This window comes from Neoarius graeffei, chromosome 19 (genome assembly GCF_027579695.1).
Source record: "Neoarius graeffei isolate fNeoGra1 chromosome 19, fNeoGra1.pri, whole genome shotgun sequence".
Classification (NCBI taxonomy): domain Eukaryota; kingdom Metazoa; phylum Chordata; class Actinopteri; order Siluriformes; family Ariidae; genus Neoarius; species Neoarius graeffei.
In genome coordinates this window covers 50831769-50855678 of record NC_083587.1, presented here as the reverse complement: position 1 = coordinate 50855678, position 23910 = coordinate 50831769, and the positions used below count along the sequence as shown (strand labels likewise).

General features: G+C 41.7%; 1 protein-coding gene across 4 annotated transcripts in view; it reads left to right on the top strand.

The window, feature by feature from the left end:
- Positions 1 to 23910, top strand: part of si:dkey-122a22.2 (uncharacterized) — a 197078-nt gene that overhangs the window by 42146 nt on the left and 131022 nt on the right. For all 4 annotated transcript variants that reach the window (XM_060900227.1, XM_060900224.1, XM_060900225.1 and 1 more), the window contains exon 5: positions 10367 to 10467. In XM_060900227.1, the coding sequence (XP_060756210.1) occupies positions 10367 to 10467 (101 nt within the window). The remainder of the gene's footprint in view (positions 1 to 10366; positions 10468 to 23910) is intronic.

The following is a 23910-nucleotide window of genomic DNA, read 5'->3' as shown; positions in this document are numbered from 1 at the left end:
CCCGTATGTAATCAACTCTCCTCACGCGTAGCGAGTCTACCCCTGTAGCGTTCAGATGTCCCCTTTTATATCGGTGCTGCCCCGCAAACTAGCATTTACTCCGGAGTAAATTTCTTAAACCACCTCCCGAGCAGGGTTAGATTTGCACCGGTTTAAGCAGCTTTCAGGGGCTACACCGGTATAACTTTGTACCGTGTGAACGCTCTACCGGGGCAGCCCCGGTGCTACACCGGAGTATAGTCAGGATTATAGTTGTGGTGTGACTGCTCCAGACTGGAACTAAATTCAGGTAGAGGTACGGTATAGTCAGAGTTGTAACTATAGGTATAGTTAGAGTTATCTGTGTTGTAGGACCAGGCCCTTATTACTGAAACGTGTGCAAACCTGGCAGGGATTGTTGTTAGGTTTTGGCTGTGAAAAACATTTGCATTATAGGTATTTTAGCTTGCCAGGGCTCATGAAACTCCAAATGATAACCAAAGAAATTCTTTCTTTCTCTCTTTTTAACCAGAGTATGTCAGAATTGACCACGACATGATACGGTCATAAAATGCTGAAGGAATCGTGTTCGTAAATGCTGATCCATCTTATTGCAGAGGAATGTCCAGGTTGTCCTCTGAGCCGCGAGTATTTCAGCCATAAGAACTCTTTCAGTCCAATATCAGTGATAACATGGCCCTGATGTACATCTGTGAAAGTGCTGAAAATACATCAGAAGATCTAAAACCTTCAGGCCAAGTGTTTAGCCTGTGCTACGACTCACTCAACCACATTAATCAGCACACTGCGCTGAAATAGTGCCATCTTTCTGTTAACGCTTGCCAACTCTTGGCATTCAGAGCTCATTACATCCCAGTATGGGAGTAAAGATGGTCCAGCTACCCAGAGTGCTCGGTTACATCACCTGATCCTGCTGGAGCTTCATTAAACAGCATTTGCACTCAAATGAACAGATCTAGTCATTTTGTTACAGCTTGAATATCAATCACTGACCTCAGGAAAAAAATATGAGCATGGGTCAGGTTTCAGTACAGACCTCTGTGCCCTTTTAAAGGTGCTGACTGCAAAGTCATCTGAAATTTTCATTTTTTAATTTTTTTTTTAAATTGTGCCTGGCATTTTCCTGCAAGAACAATATCATGTGGTCGCTTTTCTCCATTTCAGGACTGTTTTCCTCTCTCTTGAGGTAAACCGTACAGTGGTCGAACTACTTTTTTCCAGCGTTCTGCAATATTGCAGAATGTCAATTTTGTTCTGCAATTTGGAAATATTTTCTGCAAATACACAAGCTTCCATACTACACCCTTCTCAACCTAATAATGCCTATATTTACATCATATCTAGCTTTACAACTCATAGCATGACTGTAATTCTTTATTCTCTCACTCTATTTTTAATTTCAGTCTTCACAGATCCTTCTCTGCAGCAAAGTTATCATTCCATGATACCTCCACAGGTCTTTCATCCCCCTCGCCCTGACATTACGGGCTACTACAAATTGAAGTATACCAACTAATTCATAAATGTACTAGTTATCACACCCACACATTATCCTTCTACACAACATACTAATAAAGGGATCACCACAATACAAAAATAGAACACAACTGTTCAAGAAACAAAACATTCATTTTCATGTTACACGTCATGTTACATTTTGTCAAGATTAAATTTCTAGCTTGAACAATAGATTGTTACCCAAAATGTACTTCATTCAGTGTTTGCATCTGCAACCTGTAGTTTTAAATTGAAAGCAAGGTTTCAATTCTACACTCTGTTACAGCTTACGATGATGCAAAGAATTGATGCCATTAAGGAATAAAACTCAACTGGCAGATGGAAAGACGTTTGGGTTCATTGTGTTTGCCGGCTTCTAAAGTGCAAGGTCATGAACTGAACTGAGAACTACTGCAGGGGCTTCACTGCTCTAAACTAACAACAGGGAACTGGGTACAGACTAATCATGGCAGAATTGAGAGCTACAGAACTGAACCTATGAGCTTTGTCTTACAGGGCAACTGTTTTACTTTGTGCTAGTCTGCACCACAGGCAAGACAGCACTAGTAAATAAAAATAGAACATGTACACACAACACGTATTAGTGTACAACCCCAATTCCAAAAAAGTTGGGACAAAGTACAAATTGTAAATAAAAACGGAATGCAATAATTTACAAATCTCAAAAACTGATATTGTATTCACAACAGAACATAGACAACATATTAAATGTCGAAAGTGAGACATTTTGAAATTTCATGCCAAATATCGGCTCATTTGAAATTTCATGACAGCAACACATCTCAAAAAAGTTGGGACAGGGGCAATAAGAGGCTGGAAAAGTTAAAGGTACAAAAAAGGAACAGCTGGAGGACCAAATTGCAACTCATTAGGTCAATTGGCAATAGGTCATTAACATGACTGGGTATAAAAAGAGCATCTTGGAGTGGCAGCGGCTCTCAGAAGTAAAGATGGGAAGAGGATCACCAATCCCCCTAATTCTGCGCCGACAAATAGTGGCGCAATATCAGAAAGGAGTTCGACAGTGTAAAATTGCAAAGAGTTTGAACATATCATCATCTACAGTGCATAATATCATCAAAAGATTCAGAGAATCTGGAAGAATCTCTGTGCGTAAGGGTCAAGGCCGGAAAACCATACCGGGTGCCCGTGATCTTCGGGCCCTTAGACGGCACTGCATCACATACAGGCATGCTTCTGTATTGGAAATCACAAAATGGGCTCAGGAATATTTCCAGAGAACATTATCTGTGAACACAATTCACCGTGCCATCTGCCGTTGCCAGCTAAAACTCTATAGTTCAAAGAAGAAGCCGTATCTAAACACGATCCAGAAGCGCAGACGTCTTCTCTGGGCCAAGGCTCATTTAAAATGGACTGTGGCAAAGTGGAAAACTGTTCTGTGGTCAGATGAATCAAAATTTGAAGTTCTTTATGGAAATCAGGGACGCCGTGTCATTCGGACTAAAGAGGAGAAGGACGACCCAAGTTGTTATCAGCGCTCAGTTCAGAAGCCTGCATCTCTGATGGTATGGGGTTGCATTAGTGCGTGTGGCATGGGCAGCTTACACATCTGGAAAGACACCATCAATGCTGAAAGGTATATCCAGGTTCTAGAGCAACATATGCTCCCATCCAGACGACGTCTCTTTCAGGGAAGACCTTGCATTTTCCAACATGACAATGCCAAACCACATACTGCATCAATTACAGCATCATGGCTGCGTAGAAGAAGGGTCCGGGTACTGAACTGGCCAGCCTGCAGTCCAGATCTTTCACCCATAGAAAACATTTGGCGCATCATAAAACGGAAGATACGACAAAAAAGACCTAAGACGGTTGAGCAACTAGAATCCTACATTAGACAAGAATGGGTTAACATTCCTATCCCTAAACTTGAGCAACTTGTCTCCTCAGTCCCCAGACGTTTACAGACTGTTGTAAAGAGAAAAGGGGATGTCTCACAGTGGTAAACATGGCCTTGTCCCAACTTTTTTGAGATGTGGTGTTGTCATGAAATTTAAAATCACCTAATTTTTCTCTTTAAATGATACATTTTCTCAGTTTAAACATTTGATATGTCATCTATGTTCTATTCTGAATAAAATATGGAATTTTGAAACTTCCACATCATTGCATTCCGTTTTTATTTACAATTTGTACTTTGTCCCAACTTTTTTTGGAATCGGGGTTGTAGCTTGGTATGAGAAAACAAAATATTCAAAAGTATCTATGAATAAAGGTAAAATACTGTTGCTGTCTTCAAAAGGGATATAATATCAGTATAGTTTTGCATGATTCAACAATACAATATATACAAACCTATACAATTTACCTATATATATGTATGCAAGATAAGAACTAGTCAGAGTCTTCGCGTTTGCTTTTTTTTTTTTTTGTCCCCCTTGTGGACACGCAATCTGTCGCTGTTGTTGTTGGAGTCACTCTGGCTGCCAGTTTTGCCGAGATACGACAAAATCGTCCTTGTTTTCTTGGCGTTTTTGTCAGACTCTTGTCCCGAAGAAACAATCCTCGTCTTGGGAGCCATGTTTGTTGTGCCGCATTGAATTCTGGGAGATGCATGGCGGAAACTGCCGAACACTGCCGAGGTAGTTGTCGGGTCCTCCCGGCGGGTATTAAAAGTGACGAAATCTTACATCGGAAAATGGCAACTGCCCTTATTTGGTTGTCGTCGCCTTTCGTCAGTATTACGTAAATATTGCTCAACTTTGACCTGGAAAAAGCCGTCAGGTTCGCGCGGCGCAGCTTTCAGTTTATTTACAGCGCCGCTAGTTTGCTAACTTGAGAACCATTGAATCCCGAGCCTGATTTTTTTCATTCTGCAAAATTGCAGGTTGTTTAAAGGGGAACAGAGGGCAATATATAGAGTAAATATAACAATAAAACACACATTGATGAACCTTATTCAAGACTTACAAAAGTTTTTTGTTCTAAGGTTGGAAAGTTATAGTGTTTTGAAAGTAGCTTGAGCAAACTATTTCCGCAGTTTGAACAGCCCGCCATGATATTAATTTTATCCAATCAGAATGCACGTTCATTTTCTCTGCGTAACACTCATGACGTATGTATGTGCCCAGTTGTGTTGGCTCATTGAGGTTGGGAATAGCACGTGTGAAATACCTGTTTCTGCCTCTTGCGACGATTTCGCAAGTCCACGGGTGGCGCCTATCTCATTGCAGCAAATAAATTCTGCTGGACTCGTGAGCAACTCCACGTTACATTTTCCGCACGAGCACCACGCCGTATCACCTGCACACAGACGCTCTGCCCCACGCGCGCCATGCCCATGGTCGGCATCAGTCTCATCCTCGCCGTCATCTGAGCTTTCTTCTCTTCTTTCGTCATCACCGGAGTCGAGTGTACCTCTCCTAGGTTCAAACTGGTACCCTTCTAAGCCATAGCCTGCTTGCAGTGTGTCTTGCGGGATCTCTTCGTATGATTCGACAGAGCTGTCGCTTTCACTTGATGCGCCCGACGCCATGATTACACGCTTCTCTCCTAGTGCAGTGGGTAGGGCTGACGTCACGGTCTTTTAAAAATGGCGACTCTTGTGCCGTTTAGCGTACCGACTATTATATTTACAATTACCAAGATATTTCGTTGTTTTCTAGTATATAAATTTGATAGAATGCTTAAGAATATGTTACTTTGTCACATCGGCAACTGTATATATTTGGTACCCCTTTAATTTTTCTTCTGCAATCTTGAAAATCATTCTGCAAAATGCAGACTGCAGACGGGTATTTCGAACACTGCCGTATGTCCCTATGGATGGAAAACAGCCGAACGCAAGGCGCTTTAACTAATTAGCATAACCATGGAACTGCGTCACACCAAGATGGCGACGCGTGGAAAACATCGTGACTCTGCATCGCCCTCAGAGAGTTTTGAGTCACAGGGATGTCATTTGTAATTGGCATTCGCGAATAGATCTGTAAACAAAAGATGAATATATCTTTTCTCTCTTACTGCTTGTGTGTTCTCATTTCTTTCTCTGTAAGATCAAAACATTAGGTGCATAACTCTATACTCGCTACAGTGGAATCGAACCCATGCATTCATGCATCGAGCCCAAGTGCTAGCGAGAATGAAGAAGAAGAAGAACCCTTTATTCGTCACATGCACACTTCAAGCACGGTGAAATTCATCCTCTGCATTTAACCCATCTGAAGCAGTGAACACACGCACACACCCAGAGCAGTGGGCAGCCACACAAGAGCGCCCGGGGAGCAGTCAGGGGTTCGGTACCTTGCTCAAGGGCACCTCAGCCCAAGGCCGCCCCACGTCAACCTAACTACATGTCTTTGGATTGTGGGGGAAACCGGAGCACCCGGAGGAAACCCACGCAGACACGGGGAGAACATGCAAACTCCACACAGAAAGGCCCTCGCCGGCTGCTGGGTTCGAACCCGGAACCTTCTTGCTGTGAGGCGACCGTGCTAACCACTACACCACCGTGCCGCAATGCAATGCCGAATGATTTAGTTGCACTCACTAGGCAGGCTTTCCTTTTCTTTTCCGCTGGCAGGAGAGTCGAGTCCATCACGTTTGCCCATGCCGAGCTGTTTTGGTTAAAAGCAGGTCAAACACGCCCCACGGTGGTCACGTGATATTGTTGCTCACTTGCTTTGGCAGTCTCTGGAATCGTAAAATGCGGGACGTTTTTTATCTCGGCAAAACATTTACACACAGGATACACGATGTGTGCATCAGCGAAACGTCTCGAAACTCCAACAGCAATAGACATAACATTTTGCCCAGAATTCAACTTTGCAGTCAGAACCTTTAATTTATACTTTAGAAACATCAGGTGTACTTCAGGGACTTTGCAAAACTCGTATGTTGTTCAGACAAGATGCTGTATATTATTAGATTTTAGGACGGAACACAGGTTTTGATGTATGTAGTGATTTTATTTGACTTATTAAACAGACTGATTAACCAGGATTTGTACTGTTACGTATACTTTGTTATATATTAAACAAAAGTTAGTTCCGGTCCACTGATTTGATTGGTCAAGCAGTGCTCCATGAGTGCTTATAACCACACTGGGATGTTTCAGTGTGTGCATCACTCTACTCGTCACGTAATATTCCACTTTCTAGTCCAAAACGGTTACCATGTTAGCGTTAGCGACAGTGTTGTAGTCGAGTCACTAAACCTCAAATCCGGTCTCGAGTCCCCATTGTTCAAGTCCAAGTCATTAAAAAACATTTCGGGTCAAGGCCACTATTGATCCGAGTCGAGTCCGAGAACAAGACTCCAACTGCGCCATTTGACGGTGGCTGTTTCAGCGCCATTAGCATTAGTTTGTTTCTGAACATGATGTATGAACAGGTGAATGTGCTTCTCTTTGTCAGGAAGTGTGAAGTATTCGGTCAGAGATGGTTGGGAGACAGATGTAAGTGCAGAAGGTGTGTTTATTAATCCAAGTGAAGATGGGAAACAATCCAGAACGGCAGGCAAAATCGTAAAACAGGTCGAGCGAGGCACAATCAGGCTACCGTAGACTCGGCAGAATCAAAGACGAGAAACAGGAAATCAGATCAGGAACCCAAACAAGGAAATAAGGCTCGGTAATGTGTCAGCAATGCAACTCAATACTTCGCAAAGTAAGTGTGTTTTCACAGTTTTTATACAGGCGTGCTGATTGTGCCTTAATCCTGTGCATGTGTGAGTTGTTTACGGTGCGTACGAGAGTCCGCTTGGCGTGCACACTCTCCGGAGTGTGCCTGAGAGTCTATCTGATGCACGCGCCAAGGCGCGCAGGTGTGACACTCTTGCACAAAATTAGTATAAAAATTAATGTAGATATAAATATCTTAGGGCGGCACGGTGGTGTAGTGGTTAGCGCTGTCGCCTCACAGCAAGAAGGTCCGGGTTCGAGCCCCGTGGCCGGCAAGGGCCTTTCTGTGCGGAGTTTGCATGTTCTCCCCGTGTCCGCGTGGGTTTCCTCCGGGTGCTCCGGTTTCCCCCACAGTCCAAAGACATGCAGGTTAGGTTAACTGGTGACTCTAAATTGAGCGTAGGTGTGAATGTGAGTGTGAATGGTTGTCTGTGTCTATGTGTCAGCCCTGTGATGACCTGGCGACTTGTCCAGGGTGTACCCCGCCTTTCACCCGTAGTCAGCTGGGATAGGCTCCAGCTCGCCTGCGACCCTGTAGGACAGGATAAAGCGGCTACAGATAATGAGATGAAATGAGATAAATATCTTATGCCAAATTATTATGGCATGTTACAAAAAATAAAGAAAAAATCCAAGTCCTCGTCTCCAATTTACAAGTCTGAATCCAGTTAATGCACGAGTCCAAGTCATCGGTGCTCAAGTCCAAGTCAAATCACAAGTCCTTAAAATTAGGGTACGAGTCGGACTCGAGTCCAAGTCCTGGACTCGAGTCCTACAAGCCTGAAAGCAATATCACATTCACAATTGTGTGGTTATACAACCCCGATTCCAAAAAAGTTGGGACAAAATACAAATTGTAAATAAAAACGGAATGCAATAATTTACAAATCTCAAAAACTGATATTGTATTCACAATAGAACATAGACAACATATCAAATGTCGAAAGTGAGACATTTTGAAATTTCATGCCAAATATTGGCTCATTTGAAATTTCATGACAGCAACACATCTCAAAAAAGTTGGGACAGGGGCAATAAGACGCTGGAAAAGTTAAAGGTACAAAAAAGGAACAGCTGGAGGACCAAATTGCAACTCATTAGGTCAATTGGCAATAGGTCATTAACATGACTGGGTATAAAAAGAGCATCTTGGAGTGGCAGCGGCTCTCAGAAGTAAAGATGGGAAGAGGATCACCAATCCCCCTAATTCTGCGCCGACAAATAGTGGAGCAATATCAGAAAGGAGTTCGACAGTGTAAAATTGCAATGAGTTTGAACATATCATCATCTACAGTGCATAATATCATCAAAAGATTCAGAGAATCTGGAAGAATCTCTGTGCGTAAGGGTCAAGGCCGGAAAACCATACTGGGTGCCCGTGATTTTCGGGCCCTTAGACGGCACTGCATCACATACAGGCATGCTTCTGTATTGGAAATCACAAAATGGGCTCAGGAATATTTCCAGAGAACATTATCTGTGAACACAATTCACCGTGCCATCCGCCATTGCCAGCTAAAACTCTATAGTTCAAAGAAGAAGCAGTATCTAAACACGATCCAGAAGCGCAGACTTCTTCTCTGGGCCAAGGCTCATTTAAAATGGACTGTGGCAAAGTGGAAAACTGTTCTGTGGTCAGACGAATCAAAATGTGAAGTTCTTTATGGAAATCAGGGACGGCGTGTCATTCGGACTAAAGAGGAGAAGGACGACCCGAGTTGTTATCGGCGCTCAGTTCAGAAGCCTGCATCTCTGATGGTATGGGGTTGCATTAGTGCGTGTGGCATGGGCAGCTTACACATCTGGAAAGACACCATCAATGCTGAAAGGTATATCCAGGTTCTAGAGCAACATATGCTCCCATCCAGACGACGTCTCTTTCAGGGAAGACCTTGCATTTTCCAACATGACAATGCCAAACCACATACTGCATCAATTACAGCATCATGGCTGCGTAGAAGAAGGGTCCGGGTACTGAACTGGCCAGCCTGCAGTCCAGATCTTTCACCCATAGAAAACATTTGGCGCATCATAAAACGGAAGATACGACAAAAAAGACCTAAGACAGTTGAGCAACTCGAATCCTACATTAGACAAGAATGGGTTAACATTCCTATCCCTAAACTTGAGCAACTTGTCTCCTCAGTCCCCAGACGTTTACAGACTGTTGTAAAGAGAAAAGGGGATGTCTCACAGTGGTAAACATGGCCTTTTCCCAACTTTTTTGAGATGTGTTGTTGTCATGAAATTTAAAATCACCTAATTTTTCTCTTTAAACGATACATTTTCTCAGTTTAAACATTTGATATGTCATCTATGTTCTATTCTGAATAAAATATGGAATTTTGAAACTTCCACATCATTGTATTCCACATCATTTTTATTTACAATTTGTACTTTGTCTCAACTTTTTTGAAATCGGGGTTGTACATTGAAAGCACAACTGACTTGCATTGATGTGCACACAACTCCATATATAGACAACTAGACAGGGACACTCTAACGAGTGCAAACCCCGCCTTTTCCCTATTAAAATACATTGGGCGAAAATTTCGAAGTTCTGCCATGACCTTGACCTTTGACCTCCAAAATTTAATGGTTTCCTTCCTGGGTGATTGGCAACACATGTACAAAATTTGGTCCAAATCGATCCATTGGTTCTTGAGATATCTTGCAGACACACAGACAGACAGACAGACAGACAGACAGACAGATACACACACACACACACACACACACACACACAGACTGACGCAGGTGAAAATAATAACCCCTCCGACTGCTGTCGGCGGGGTTAACTAAACGGTGAAAGAGCACCTCCTAACTGTGGTATGTGCTCAATCTTCCAGTAATGCAACTCAGCCACTGCAGCGAGTCATCCACCATCAACACACACACACAAACTCCTTTTCTATGGCGCCATTACTTTTGCCCTAATTGAATGTCTTATCTTATTTCTCTTCATTTATTTTGGATTGCATTCTTTCTTTCAACTCATCAATACGAAGTGACCGAGCTTCACAAACTTTTCAGCTGAAATAAATAAACTTGTCCGTGTAATCTCGGGATAAATTTGCATCATGTGAACTTTCAGAACAACATGGTACAGTGAAGACAACAAACGGTGATCTCTAGTGCAGATCTTTCCTCGTGTGACGCTTTTGTGGTTTTGATGGAGTGTTTTTCCTGCTTCTCTTTCAGGTTTGTGCCTATGACAGAGTGGGCCTGGGCTTTAGCAGGAGAGCGCTGCAGAACGACACGACAGGCATGGAGAAAGTGTGGAGGTTATCAACTACTGGAAGGTATTCGGATTTATATTGCTTCATGTATTCCTCCGTCCCCCCCCTTTTTTTTTATCAATTCCATATCCTTTTTCATGTACACCACCTTTCTACATTATAATATTGTTATCAAGCAACAGATCAGAAGACGCCATTTATCATTAGGCAAGTAACGATTCACTTAGTGATTCGATTCAATTTGATTCACAGTATTGGATTCATGAATTGATTTTTCCCATAATATTTTTGTAAAGAAAATGAAATGAAAAATTTTATGATAAAAAAGTAGCATTTATTTTTCCATTATTTATCAGCTTAAGATATACGAAGGTAAGTCAAAAACTTCTCAGACAGATGTTATAATTTCAAAAGGAATTTAAAGAAAAGGAACACAAGAAGGAATTCTCCGATGGAAACATCGCTTGCAGAAGTCTTTAGACTTAAATGGAGGATATGTAGAGAAATCGCTGTTATTTTCATAAATAAAGATTTTTTTCAATTTGTCTCAAAATTTTTTGACTTCCCCTTGTATATTCCTTTTGTTTAAAAAAAACACATTTTGTTTCATTTTCTTCATAACCAACAATAATTATTTGCCCATATTTGTAAAGGTTGGCGTATTTACTAGTTGAGAGGTCCGTATCGTGAAATACCATGACCGAGGTCTTGAAAGTACTGACCGATGCCGAGGTGACGGTATTTCACCATACGAACCGACCTTCAACTGGTAAATAATATATTTATTTTTTTCTTTATCAAATTCTAACAGAAAACGAGAGCGCCCGAAAGGGAAAACTGAGCCGAGCCGCCATTTTGAATCTTCATTCACGGAGTCATTCAGGATTCAGCTATGTTTTTGCGCGGCGTTAGCAACAGTTAGAGGTTTTTAGCTTTCTCCTGAAATGTTTTCTTTTATTTCTTCTTCCTCAGGGTAGTAAAACTCGCTTTCGCTGTGAAGACTGTCGTTATCGCTATCCATGCTGTAAAATTAATGCCATATTGAATCCTCATTCATGGCTGTAATGCAAATGGCTTCCTCCTCGGTATACAAGTGCACTTCCATGGCAGGAAAAAACCTACATTTTGCCGCCTATGTAGTCGCCTATTTATACAAATAGGAGTCATTCAGGATTCAGCCATGTTTTTGCTCGGCGTTAGCAACAGTTACAGGTTTTTAGCTTTCTCCTGAAATGTTTTCTTTTATTTCTTCTTCCTCAGGGTAGTAAAACTCGCTTTCACTGTGAACACTGTCGTTATCGCTATCCATGCTGGAAAATTAATGCTATTCTCCTGAGAAATGCTGGAAAAAATTTATAAGATTTTTGATAATCTTATAAATAAATCTTATAAAAAAAAAGATAAATGTTGACAAAAAATAATACTCTGTTTGTTGTTGTTGTGAACGAGTGAGTCACCAGAGGTCCGTAACTGGGGTCCGTACCGTAGGATACGGACCCGCTCGCCAGCCAATCAAAGCGCAGGATTTGGACCGCGAAAAAAATAAATGTTATTTACCAGCTTAAGGTCGGTCTGTATGGTGAAATACCGTGACCGAGGTCTTGAAAGTACTGACGGAGGCCCTCTGGGCTGAGGTCGCGGTATTTCACCATACTGACCGACCTTAAGCTGGTAAATAATATATTTATTTTTTTCTTTACCAAATTCTAACAGAAAAGGAGAGCGCCCGAAAGGGAAAACCGAGCCGAGCCGCCATTTTGAATCCTCATTCACGGCTGTAATGCAAATGGCTTCCTCCTCGGTATACAAGTTCATTTCCATGGCAGGAAAAAACCTACATTTTGCCGCCTATGTAGTCCCCTATTTATACAAAATTGAGTCATTCAGGATTCAGCCATGTTTTTGCTCGGCGTTAGCAACAGTTAGAGGTTTTTAGCCTTCTCCTGAAATGTTTTCTTTTATTTCTTCTTCCTCACGGTAGTAAAACTCGCTTTCACTGTGAACACTGTCGTTATCGCTATCCATGATGTAAAATTAACGCTATTATGCTGAGAAATGCTGGCAAAAATTTATAAGATTTTTGATAAAAATCTTAGAAATAAATCTTATAAAAAAGATACATGTTGACAAAAATTGCTACCATGTTTGCTGTTGTTGTGAACAAGTGAGTCGCCAGAGGTCCGTAACTGGGGTCCGTACCGTAGGATACGGACTCACTCGCCAGCCAATCAGAGCGCGGGATTTGATGAAAACCGCACTGCGAAAAAAATAAAATAGCCTATTAACTAAAATACTCCTTTTATTAAAAATGAAAAAAGTTAATAACATAAGCTTTTTCTTAACAAACCTTTGTGAACATTTCTACTCCCTCCATTTGCTTCTCTTTTCTTTAGCTTTCAGCAGTCTGTAAAAACAGAGCTCTGATTTCTTGTTAAATCTGTTTATACAGTCAATCGCACAACAGCTCTTTCTCATTTTAGATATTTTTTATGTCTAAACAGTACAGTTACCACTGGGAGAACCTAAAGCTACGGTCACACTACAGCTTGTAATGGTTTGCGATGTGTTATCGATGAAAATGAGGCATTTTGGTGATGATGCATGGTGATTATACAAAAGCTGTGGTCACATAGCAGGTGATCACTTGACTTTTACGCCTTTGCACACTCAAGCGGCCACGCTCACTCACAGGACCCAGCCGTTATGGCCCTGGTCATGCGATTGGTCCCAATTATGTTGGACAAGGGGTAAAATTGAAACATCTTTGTATATACCCAGTACAGAGGTGGACAAAGTATCCAACTTCATGAGTTAAGTCAAAGTACAGATCCCACTGGTCAAATGTTACTCTGATACACGTGAAAGTTGTCCAGTCAAATTTTTACTTAAGTTAGAGTACCGAAGTACTTGCTTTTAAAAATACTTAAGTATTAAAAGTACATTTTCTGTCAACGCATCATTGTATTATTGCCACAACGCTTACAAAACCTAACGCCGTTACCAAGGACAGAAATGTGAATTCACAAAATGAACACATGCTGTGCCATCATGGTGGTTTAACGTTATGCTAGCTAGTCAGTGAAACGCCACCTGACATGCTAGCAAACTCTAGGACATGTTATAAAATGTTATAATATATGCAGGGCTTTTCACAAAGCGCAGATATGTCGTGTTCCACCGTGCTGTGCAATGTCAGCACCGCGCTGTCACTTGCACACCCCCCAAAAAAAAATCAATACCATAAATTGAACAATGCGGAGTACTTTCCACACCTAAATATCTCCTGTTCCCCTCTGAAAATGAGTAACAACTATAGAAATAGGAAGATATTGTAATATATAGGTCTAGACTCAACCCAGAAGTGAATATAAAGGGTTTTGCTGCGTGCACTGACTGCCATTCGCAACCGTACATAAAACCACATTCTAGGCGCTGGTCACTAGATGGCACTGTTGCGTGAGTTGACCTCGATTCTGTTCCTGGCATCCTGGAATTGGAAAATGAAGAGGCACGCTACGAAGCTGGTCAAACTCACTGAGCATTTCAACCAAGTACACAAGATGTTCTTCGTATCAGGGCTGTATTCGGTAGCCAAGACGTTGTCACATGTGTACGGACCCGTTTCATGCTAGATCCATTCATGATTGGGTGCAAAAAACGGCGCATGTTTGCTGCTACTATCAGTTCAGACGCACATGGGTGATAAAAATAGCACAGTACGTCTACGGCATTAGCATACATCAACATGGGGTACAGTCTCCCGTTGCCCAGCTGACGTGAGACAACCGTTTCCACTGTTTTCATTTCAAATCGAATTTTGCCCTTTAAATTTTGCCCCTTGCATATTTGACAAGGTAGAAAACAGCAAATTTAATACTGTCTAAATCAGCCCTAGATGTCACCTGAATGCACTATTTGAAGTTTCTAATTTCAAAATTTTCCAGGAGAGCCTGCCCCTGGCTCCACTACCAGCCAGTCTTGCAGTACAGGCCCCTTTGGGGCCCTCCAGGCCAGTCCTTACAGGCTGGGCTCAGCATCAGTAGCACCACTCTGCTATTTTTTTTTTTCTGGTTAAAGCCCTGATATGTATAATGATATAGCTTGTATACGTAGTTTTATATGTAAGAAATAAAAGAAAACGGTGACGTTTCAGGAAAATGTCTCATCTCATCATCTCATTATCTCTAGCCGCTTTATCCTTCTACAGGGTCGCAGGCAAGCTGGAGCCTATCCCAGCTGACTACGGGCGAAAGGTGGGGTACACCCTGGACAAGTCGCCAGGTCATCACAGGGCTGACACATAGACACAGACAACCATTCACACTCACACTCACACCTACGGTCAATTTAGAGTCACCAGTTAACCTAACCTGCATGTCTTTGGACTGTGGGGGAAACCGGAGCACCCGGAGGAAACCCACGCGGACACGGGGAGAACATGCAAACTCCGCACAGAAGGGCACTCGCCGGCCCCGGGGCTCGAACCCAGGACCTTCTTGCTGTGAGGTGACAGCGCTAACCACTACACCACCGTGCCGCCCAGGAAAATGTCTGTGATCATTATTTTCTAATAACAGTAAATCCCTCTGTGTTTTGTTCCTCTTATACCGCACCAACTGAATAAATGTTTCATTTGTTAAAGAATGACGTACCAGTTTATCTGTTTGTATTTACGTTTAATGCTGTGGAACGTCCTTGAAACAAGTCTTGCAAAAGTATTCATCCCCCTTGGTGTTTGTCCTGTTTTGTCGCATTACAAGCTGGAATTAAAATGGATTTTTGGAGGGTTAGCACTATTTGATTTACACAACATGCCTACCACTTTAAAGGTGCACTTATTTATTTATTATTATCTTTTTTTTTTTTTACTGTGACACAAACAATAATTAAGATGAAAAAACAGAAATCTAGAGTGTGCAGAGGTATTCACCCCCCTTTCGTATGAAACCCCTAAATAAGAGCTGGTCCAACCAATTCACTTCATAAGTCACATAATTAGTTGACTAAGATCCATCTGTGTGCAATCAAAGTGTCACATGATCTGTCACATGATGTCTGTATAAATCAATCTGTTCTGGAAGGACCCTGACTCTGCGACTCTACTAAGCAAGCAACATGAAAACCAAGGAGCCTCCAAACAGGTCAGAGACAAAGTTGTGGAGAAGTATAGATCAGGGTTGGGTTATAAAAAATATCCCAAACTTTGACTATCCCACAGAGCACCATTAAATCCATTATAGCAAAATGGAAAGAATATGGCACCACTACAAACCTGACAAGAGAAGGCCACTCACCAAAACTCACAGACCGGGCAAGGAGGGCATTAATCAGAGATGCAACAAAGACACCAAAGATAACACTGAAGGAGCTGCAGAGATCCACAGCGGAGAGGGGAGAATCTGTCCATAGGATCACTTTAAGCCGTACACTCCACAGAGCGGGGCTTTATGGAAGAGTGGCCAGAAAAAAAGTCATTGCTTAAGAAAACACGTTTGGAGTTTGCATAACAGCATGTGGCAGACTCCCTAAAACATGGAAGAAGATTCTCTGGTCAAATGAGACTAAAATTGAACTTTTTGGCCATGATGGGAAATGCCATGTGTGGCACAAACCCAACACCCTGAGAACACCATTCCTACAATGAAGCATGGTGGTGGCAGCATCATGCTGTGGGGATATTTTTTATCTGCAGAGACAGGAAAGCTGGTCAGGACTGAAGGAAAGATGGATGGCACTAAATACAGGGCAATTCTGGAGGAAAACCTGTTTGAGTCAGCCAGAGGTTTGAGACTGGGATGAAGGTTCACGTTCCAGCAGGACAATCACCCTAAACATACTGCTAAAGCTACACTGGAGTGGTTTAAAGGAAAACGTTTAAATGTTTTGGAATGGCCTAATCAAAGCCCAGACCTCAATCCATTTGAGAATCTGTGGCATGACTTGAAGATTGCTGTGCACCAACGCAACCCATCTAACTTGAAGGAGTTGGAGCAGTTTTGCCTTGAGGAATGGGCAAAAATCCCAGTGGCTAGATGTGCTAAGCTAATAGAGACACAACCCAAGAGACTTGCAGCTGTAATTGTAGCAAAAGGTGGCTCTATAAAGTATTGACTTTGGGGGGTGAATACCTATGCGCACACTAGATTTCTGTTTTTTCATCTTAATTATTGTTTGTGTCACAATAAAACAACAACAATGTGCACCTTTAGGCATGTTGTGTAAGTCAAATGGTGCTAACCCTCCAAAATCCATTTTAATTCCAGCTTGTAATGCGACAAAACAGGACAAACACCAAGGGGGGGGTGAATATTTTTGCAAGACACTGTACATCCACGAAATTGCATGTAACTTGTATTCATTTATAGTTACACAGTGAAACAAGTTATCACTTACATTATAGCAGCTATTAACATTTGTTGCCTTTTTAAGTTAATAAGACGAAAAAAATCCCCGCAGCTTATTCAGCCTTAACACTGACACTGGAGACTCCTTCTGTAAACACTGAAGTGTCCTCACTTCAGTTGTCATTTATGATCTGTATAGTTTTCAACACTGTTCTCAGGTTAATGCAGACAGCTGTTGTGCAGCTGTGTCCTTTTTCCTGGCACAGTCAGTCAGTGTGTCGGCACAGCGGAGGAACTCATTCGTGCTCTCATGCACACAGCCTTTCACCACCCACACAAGGGGATGTCCTCCTAGCTAGCCGCGATGAAGCTTGCGATCGTCCTACACGATTGCTTCCTCTTATCTCATAGCGGTACACATGATAACACTCGCATCTGGGCGGCAAACTTGCAGCTCCTGATGCGAGCAATCAATTTCCTTCCTAGAATTCAATAAGCGGCCAAAAGCAGGCACTTTGACGGATGCTTCCTCAAGCCGCCGCTGTGAGACTTCTTTATTTGGCCGCTGCTTTGATTTGTTGGCAGAGGAAACCCAGGTGAGCAGCCATAAAATAGACGACGCAGTTTGTCAACTTGTGCATCCCTCAGTTCTCATTTTAACATCAGGAGTCTTAAAAGTAGAACTTCTTTTAAGGGAAATGCACATAAGCAATGTGTACACTGCAAAAAATAAAAATCTTAGGAAGTTTATTTGTCTATTTTCAAGTCAAAACATCTAGCCACCCTTATTATAAGACATAATTGCCCGACAAGCAAAACCTCATTTAGCTAGAAAGGCTAGTTTTTAGACAGTCCATCTTGAAAATCTTGTATAGACAGAATGTCTTGAAAAAGTCTTATTTGGAGCACCTTTGAAAATAAAACAAGTTTTTTTTTTTTTTAAAACAAGTAAGTACATTTTGGACATTTGTCAAATGCGGTTCATCTTGTTTCAAGAAAAAAAAAAACTGTTTGTTTTGGGAATAAATGAACTTTACTGAAATCTTTGAATCTTGCCCCCAAAATGCACTGTTGCTTTGGCGTTGTGTAAGCACTGTAAGTCAAAATGCGTAGACGTTTTTTTTTTTTTTTTTGGTGCCTGAGGTCCTGGGGAAGTGGAATCTTGAGAGATGTTTTACTGTTTGAATGTTGAAATGGGAAAAACAATAAACTTGTTGCAATGCTACACGTGTCGTCAACTTGATTCAAGATCGTCTCTGGTCTCATATCTAGAGTATTTTACTAATTACAGGTCACAAAAGGAGAATCTTTTAAGCTAGCAATGCTTAGTTGTAGAATTGAACAATCCTGATATTAGTATATTTATCTTAAATTCAGTTTTTACTGCTAAGACTTTGTCATGAATTTAAGTGAAATACCCTTAAAGGAACAGTCCACCGTATTTCCATAATGAAATATGCTCTTACCTGAATTGAGACGAGCTGCTCCGTACCTGTCCGAGCTTTGCGCGACCTCCCAGTCAGTCAGACGCAGTCAGACGCGCTGTCACTCCTGTTAGCAATGTAGCTAGGCTCAGTATGGCCAATGGTATTTTTTGGGGCTGTAGTTAGATGCGACCAAACTCTTCCGCGTTTTTCCTGTTTACATAGGTTTATATGACCAGTGATATGAAACAAGTTCAGTTACACAGATTGAAATGTAGCGATTTTCTATGCTATGGAAAGTGCGCACTATAATGACAGGCGTACTAACACCTTCTGCGCGCTTCGACAGCGCATTGATACGGAGCTCAGATATCAATGCGCTGCCGAAGCGCGCAGAAGGTGTTAGTACGCCTGTCATTATAGTGCGCACTTTCCATAGCATAGAAAATCGCTACGTTTCAATTTTTTTAACTGAACTTGTTTCATGTCACTGGTCATATAAACCTATGTAAACAGGAAAAATGCGGAAGAGTTTGGTCGCATCTAACTACAGCCCCAAAAAATACCATTGGCCATGCTGAGCCTAGCTACATTGCTAACAGGAGTGACAGCGCGTCTGACTGCGTCTGACTGACTGGGAGGTCGCGCAAAGCTCGGATAGGTACGGAGCAGCTCGTCTCAATTCAGGTAAGAGCATATTTCATTATGGAAATACGGTGGACTGTTCCTTTAAAATGAAATAAATAAAAATGACTTGAATGGCTAAATGTAAGAAGTACGATCTTGTTGCTATAAGAACTATTTTGATTATTTTGAGTTAATCAGATCTCGCATAATAAGTTCCCCAATCTTATTTTGGAATTATTTCATCTAAAAACAGGTTAGATTTTTCATCTTACTTTAAGAAATCTTACCAAGTCAAATTTGACTAGTTCCATTGGCAGATTTTTTTTCACCTGATTCAAGCAAATATGCTTTGTTTTAATCTTTTATTTCTTATTTTTGAAAGGCCATTTTTTGCAGTGTAGCCTACCTTTCCGAGATCAGTGCGCTTGTGGGATTTCAGAGAAATGTCTTGCTTACTTGCTCTATGAGTTGGTCATGTGACCTGAATCAGGGATGTATTGAATAAAATGTATGAGTTGTTTTGTATGTGGTATAATACCACAGAGACGCACTGAAATTAGGATCACGGTTATGTGTAATACTTAAATAATATTGGCTGGCTTTGAGTGGTATATCAGATATATTCCATTCAGCTAGCATGATCTTGAACGAGTCTGAGACAAGTGAATGGAATATATCTGATCGACCATGAAGAAAAAGCCAGCCAATATTATTGCTGTACATACACAGTCTCTCTTCCAGTTTTTCGATGTCCATTGGTATGCTTTTCTCTTATAAGCAGATGGGATCCGTCAGGGCCTTCTAGGCCTTCAGAGAGACCCAAACATATCAGTATTTCAAATGTTATATTTAATTTCTTTCATTCTTTATTTGCCTTCATTCTTTCATGATAATTATTCTCTTCTGATTCTAATTTGGCCTTGTTTTCTATCAAATTTTCTACAGAAATAAAAGGGTTACTGTCCTGAAAACATTAAAATCAAGTTATCCAATGAAATTTTTTTTTTTTTTTGTCTCTCGACTGAGAAGAGTTTAGATCTGGCTCACTCATTGGTTAGGACTTCATTGCCGGGACAGAAGGCCATGGCAGTGTATGTTTTTATGTAGGAAGTGACAGATGAATTAACCAATCAGATTTTGATTTATAGTGGGAGGGACCAAAAATGTATCGCCCTCGGCCTTCTTGAAAGCCAACGCGAGCTTAACCACGAATCTGCACCGTCAGCGCAGCAGTGAAGTCACCTTCCAGCCGGTGTAGCGTTCATCAGTAGTGTTAGCAAATGCTAATAAAAAGGTCAAGCCAGTGCTATTGAGAGCAAATAGGACAGGCTAACGACCGAGAAACTAAGATTTCTGTCTCTAGACTCTTCTTCCATGCACACTCGCTATAGTATTTTTCACTCCGTCTTAAGTATTCATTTCCCTGTGTAATTTACTTAGTTACTTTTAAAATCAACATCGACAACTATACACAACGGAGCGACCTGGCAGCCTGCCGCTAATCCCTTGCAAAATCCTTTGCCCTGTTGCTTTTTTGGTGTCTGGCTAAGTTTTGGCTGAGTTCAAGTCCCAGCTTTAATAGGAACGGTTCACCACTGCTTGTAAATATGCCTGAAGAACATCTAATGAAGTCTTGGTAGCTTTTCACGTGTTCACCATGTCTTTCCTGGCGAACAAAGAAATGCTTGTGCGCATGCGCAGCAGAAAAGTTTCTCACTGAATATTCACATCAGCTCTGACGTATGACATCATGTCTTGACAACCATGCAATATCGTAAACCATATTCAACGCTCTTTCTCCATTGGGTAGAGTGACGTAATACACGTAGGATAAGCGATATGCTAACAATATTGCATGCTATCAAACCAAATGAATGAAACCCGCTAGAAGGGAATAGAGCACATGTTTTTATTCCATTGAAAAAGTGTCTTGTATCTATAATAATTACAGTGGATATAAAGCGTACACACCCCGTTAAAATGATAGATTTTACTGATGTAAAAAAAAAATGAGACCATGATAAATAATTTCAAAACTTTTCCCACCTTTAATGTGATTTATAACCTGTACAATTCCATTGAAAAACAAATCTGTTAGGGGGGAAAACATAAAAAATAAAAAACGTACAATAAGCTGGTTGCATAAGTGTGCGCACCCTTAAACTAATACTTTGTTGAAGCACCTTTGGATTTAATTACAGCATTCAGTCTTTTTGGGTTCACACCCGCCATCAATTAAAATGACTCTGATTAACCCCAAATAAAGTTCAGACATTTACTCCATTGCATCCTCCAGCAAAAGCCAGGGTTCAAAGAGAGCTTACAAAGCATCAGAGGGAGCTCATTGTTGAAAGGTATCAGTCAGGAGAAGGGGACAAAAACATTTCCACGGCATTAGATATACCATGGAGCACAGTGAAGACGGTCATCAAGAAGTGGAGAAAATATGGGACAACAGTGACATCACCGAGAACTGGACGTCCCTCCAAAATTGACGAAAAGACGAGATGAAAACTGGTCAGGGAGGCTGCCGAGAGGCCTACAGCAACACTGAAGGAGCTGCAGGAATTTCTGGCAAGTACTGGTTGTGTACTACATGTGACAACAATCTCCCGTATTCTCCATATGTCTGGACTATGAGGTAGGGTCAAAGAAAAACATCCATGCCCGGCTAAATTTTGCAAAAAAAAATTGCATCAACTCTCCCAGAAGCATGTGGGAAAATGTGTTATGGTCTGATGAAACCAAGGTTGAACTTTTTGGCTGTAATTCCAAAAGGTATGTTTGGCACAAAACCAACACTGCGCATCACCAAAAGAACACCATACCCACGGTGAAGCATGGTGGTGGCAGCATCATGTTTTGGGGTTGTTTTTCTTCAGCTGGAACAGGGGCTTTAGTCAAGGTGGAGGGAATTATGAAGAGTTCTAAATACCAGTCAATTTTGGCCCAAAACCTTCAGGTGTCTGCTAGAAAGCTGAAGACGAAGAGGCATTTCATCTTTCAGCATGACAGTGACCCCAAAAAATTTTTGGAACGGCCCAGTCAGAGCCCAGACCTAAATCCAATTGAAAATCTGTGGGGTGACCTGAAGAGGGCTGTGCACAAGAGACGCCCTCACAACCTGACAGATTTGGAGCACTTTTGCAAGGAAGAGTGGGCAAATATTGCCAAGTCTAGATGTGGGAGGCTGATAGACTCTGACCCAAAAAGACTGAATGCTGTAATTAAATCAAAAGGTGCTTCAACAAACTATTAGTTTAAGGGTGTGCACACTTATGCAACCAGCTTATTGTACATTTTTTTATGTTTTGTTTTCCCCCCTAACAGATTTGCTTGTTTTTCAATTGAATTGTACAGGTTCAGGGGCGTTAGAAGCATTTTTAATGTGGGGGGGGGGGGGCACACTGGCGGGGGGTCCTCATCTCATCTCATTATCTCTAGCCGCTTTATCCTTCTACAGGGTCGCAGGCAAGCTGGAGCCTATCCCAGCTGACTACGGGCGAAAGGCGAGGTACACCCTGGACAAGTCGCCAGGTCATCACAGGGCTGACACATAGACACAGACAACCATTCACACTCACATTCACACCTACGCTCAATTTAGAGTCACCAGTTAACCTAACCTGCATGTCTTTGGACTGTGGGGGAAACCGGAGCACCCGGAGGAAACCCACGCGGACACGGGGAGAACATGCAAACTCCGCACAGAAAGGCCCTCACCGGCCCCGGGGCTCAAACCCGGACCTTCTTGCTGTGAGACGACAGCGCTAACCACTACACCACCGTGCCACCCGGCGGGGGGTCCTCCGCCAGAAAATTTTTAATTAATTTTCAACAATAAGTCCTCATTCAACTAGTCCATATATTCATCAGCCTGTTTTTAAACCCACCGCTACGCCTAAGATAATGAGATGAATGTGACACGATTTATCACCAACAATGACTTTATGGGTGCATTTTACTTTTTATTTTGTGTTTTCTATTTAGTTTTAGATGTAACACAGCATGCCACTGGGCCAAGCAATAGTGACACTCAACTGTATGTTTAAAAATAAGAATATTCATAATCTCACACAATGAACAGGCATGACATGGCATCATGCAAACTTCATAACACAAAATCACACTGTGTCAAGCAACGGTGACACATAAAAAATAACTTCACACAATGAACAGGTGCAATTTTGTTCACCACCAACAGTGACTTTAGTGGGTGCGTTTGACTTTTTTCCGATTTAGCGATACTCATAACAAAAATGGCATGGCATCATGCAGTCTTCATAACACTAAATTACACTGTGTCAAGCAATGACACAAAAGAGAACTTCACACAATGAACAAGTGCAGTTTTGTCAACCTACATGCAATGGTGGTACTACAGTAGCATTTACAGATTAGTATAACAAATAGATTTATAGATAGAACTCCTTCTTATATTGGTGCCACCACAATTTCTACCACTTCATCACTTTTATCCCCCTTTCCTTCACAATCCACCTGGAATAACATCCATCTCTCTCCTCTCTACTATTCCTTCCCCATACACTGATTTCCCATCTTACTTTCCAGAAAACTGCCAAAGACCAGACAAAACAAGGAATCAATAAATATCATCAGAGCAGACTTGAGCTCATTCTTGGCATTACAGTAAGGCAGGCCTACTGGGTTTGAATTAAATGATAGCTAACGTTAAGCTAGCTGATACATCTCCTAACATTGACTAGCCAGCTAACTGCACTAACATTTCCATTGGGACAAAAAAACCCTGTCCTGTGGGGAAATTTTGACTGACTTTCCGCTTCTTTGTAAAGAATGTCCTTATGTCCATTGTGTCTGGGGAGGAGCAAATACTGCAAACAATTCATCATCAACCAAGAATACCCCATTAGGCTAAGCTTATTTCACTGTTTAGTTGAATATTAATTTAACGTGTCCTAGGGTTAATTTTGAGGGCATATAACAAAAGAATAAGGTTTTAGCAAAGGCTAGACATTGTGAGGTTGCAATGGGGATGACGTCACCCCCTCCACTTTCCAGCAGCTGCACCAACATTTCTGTGCTCACGCTGAGATTCACTTCACTCGCGCGCGGTGAGCTGTTGTCGGGAA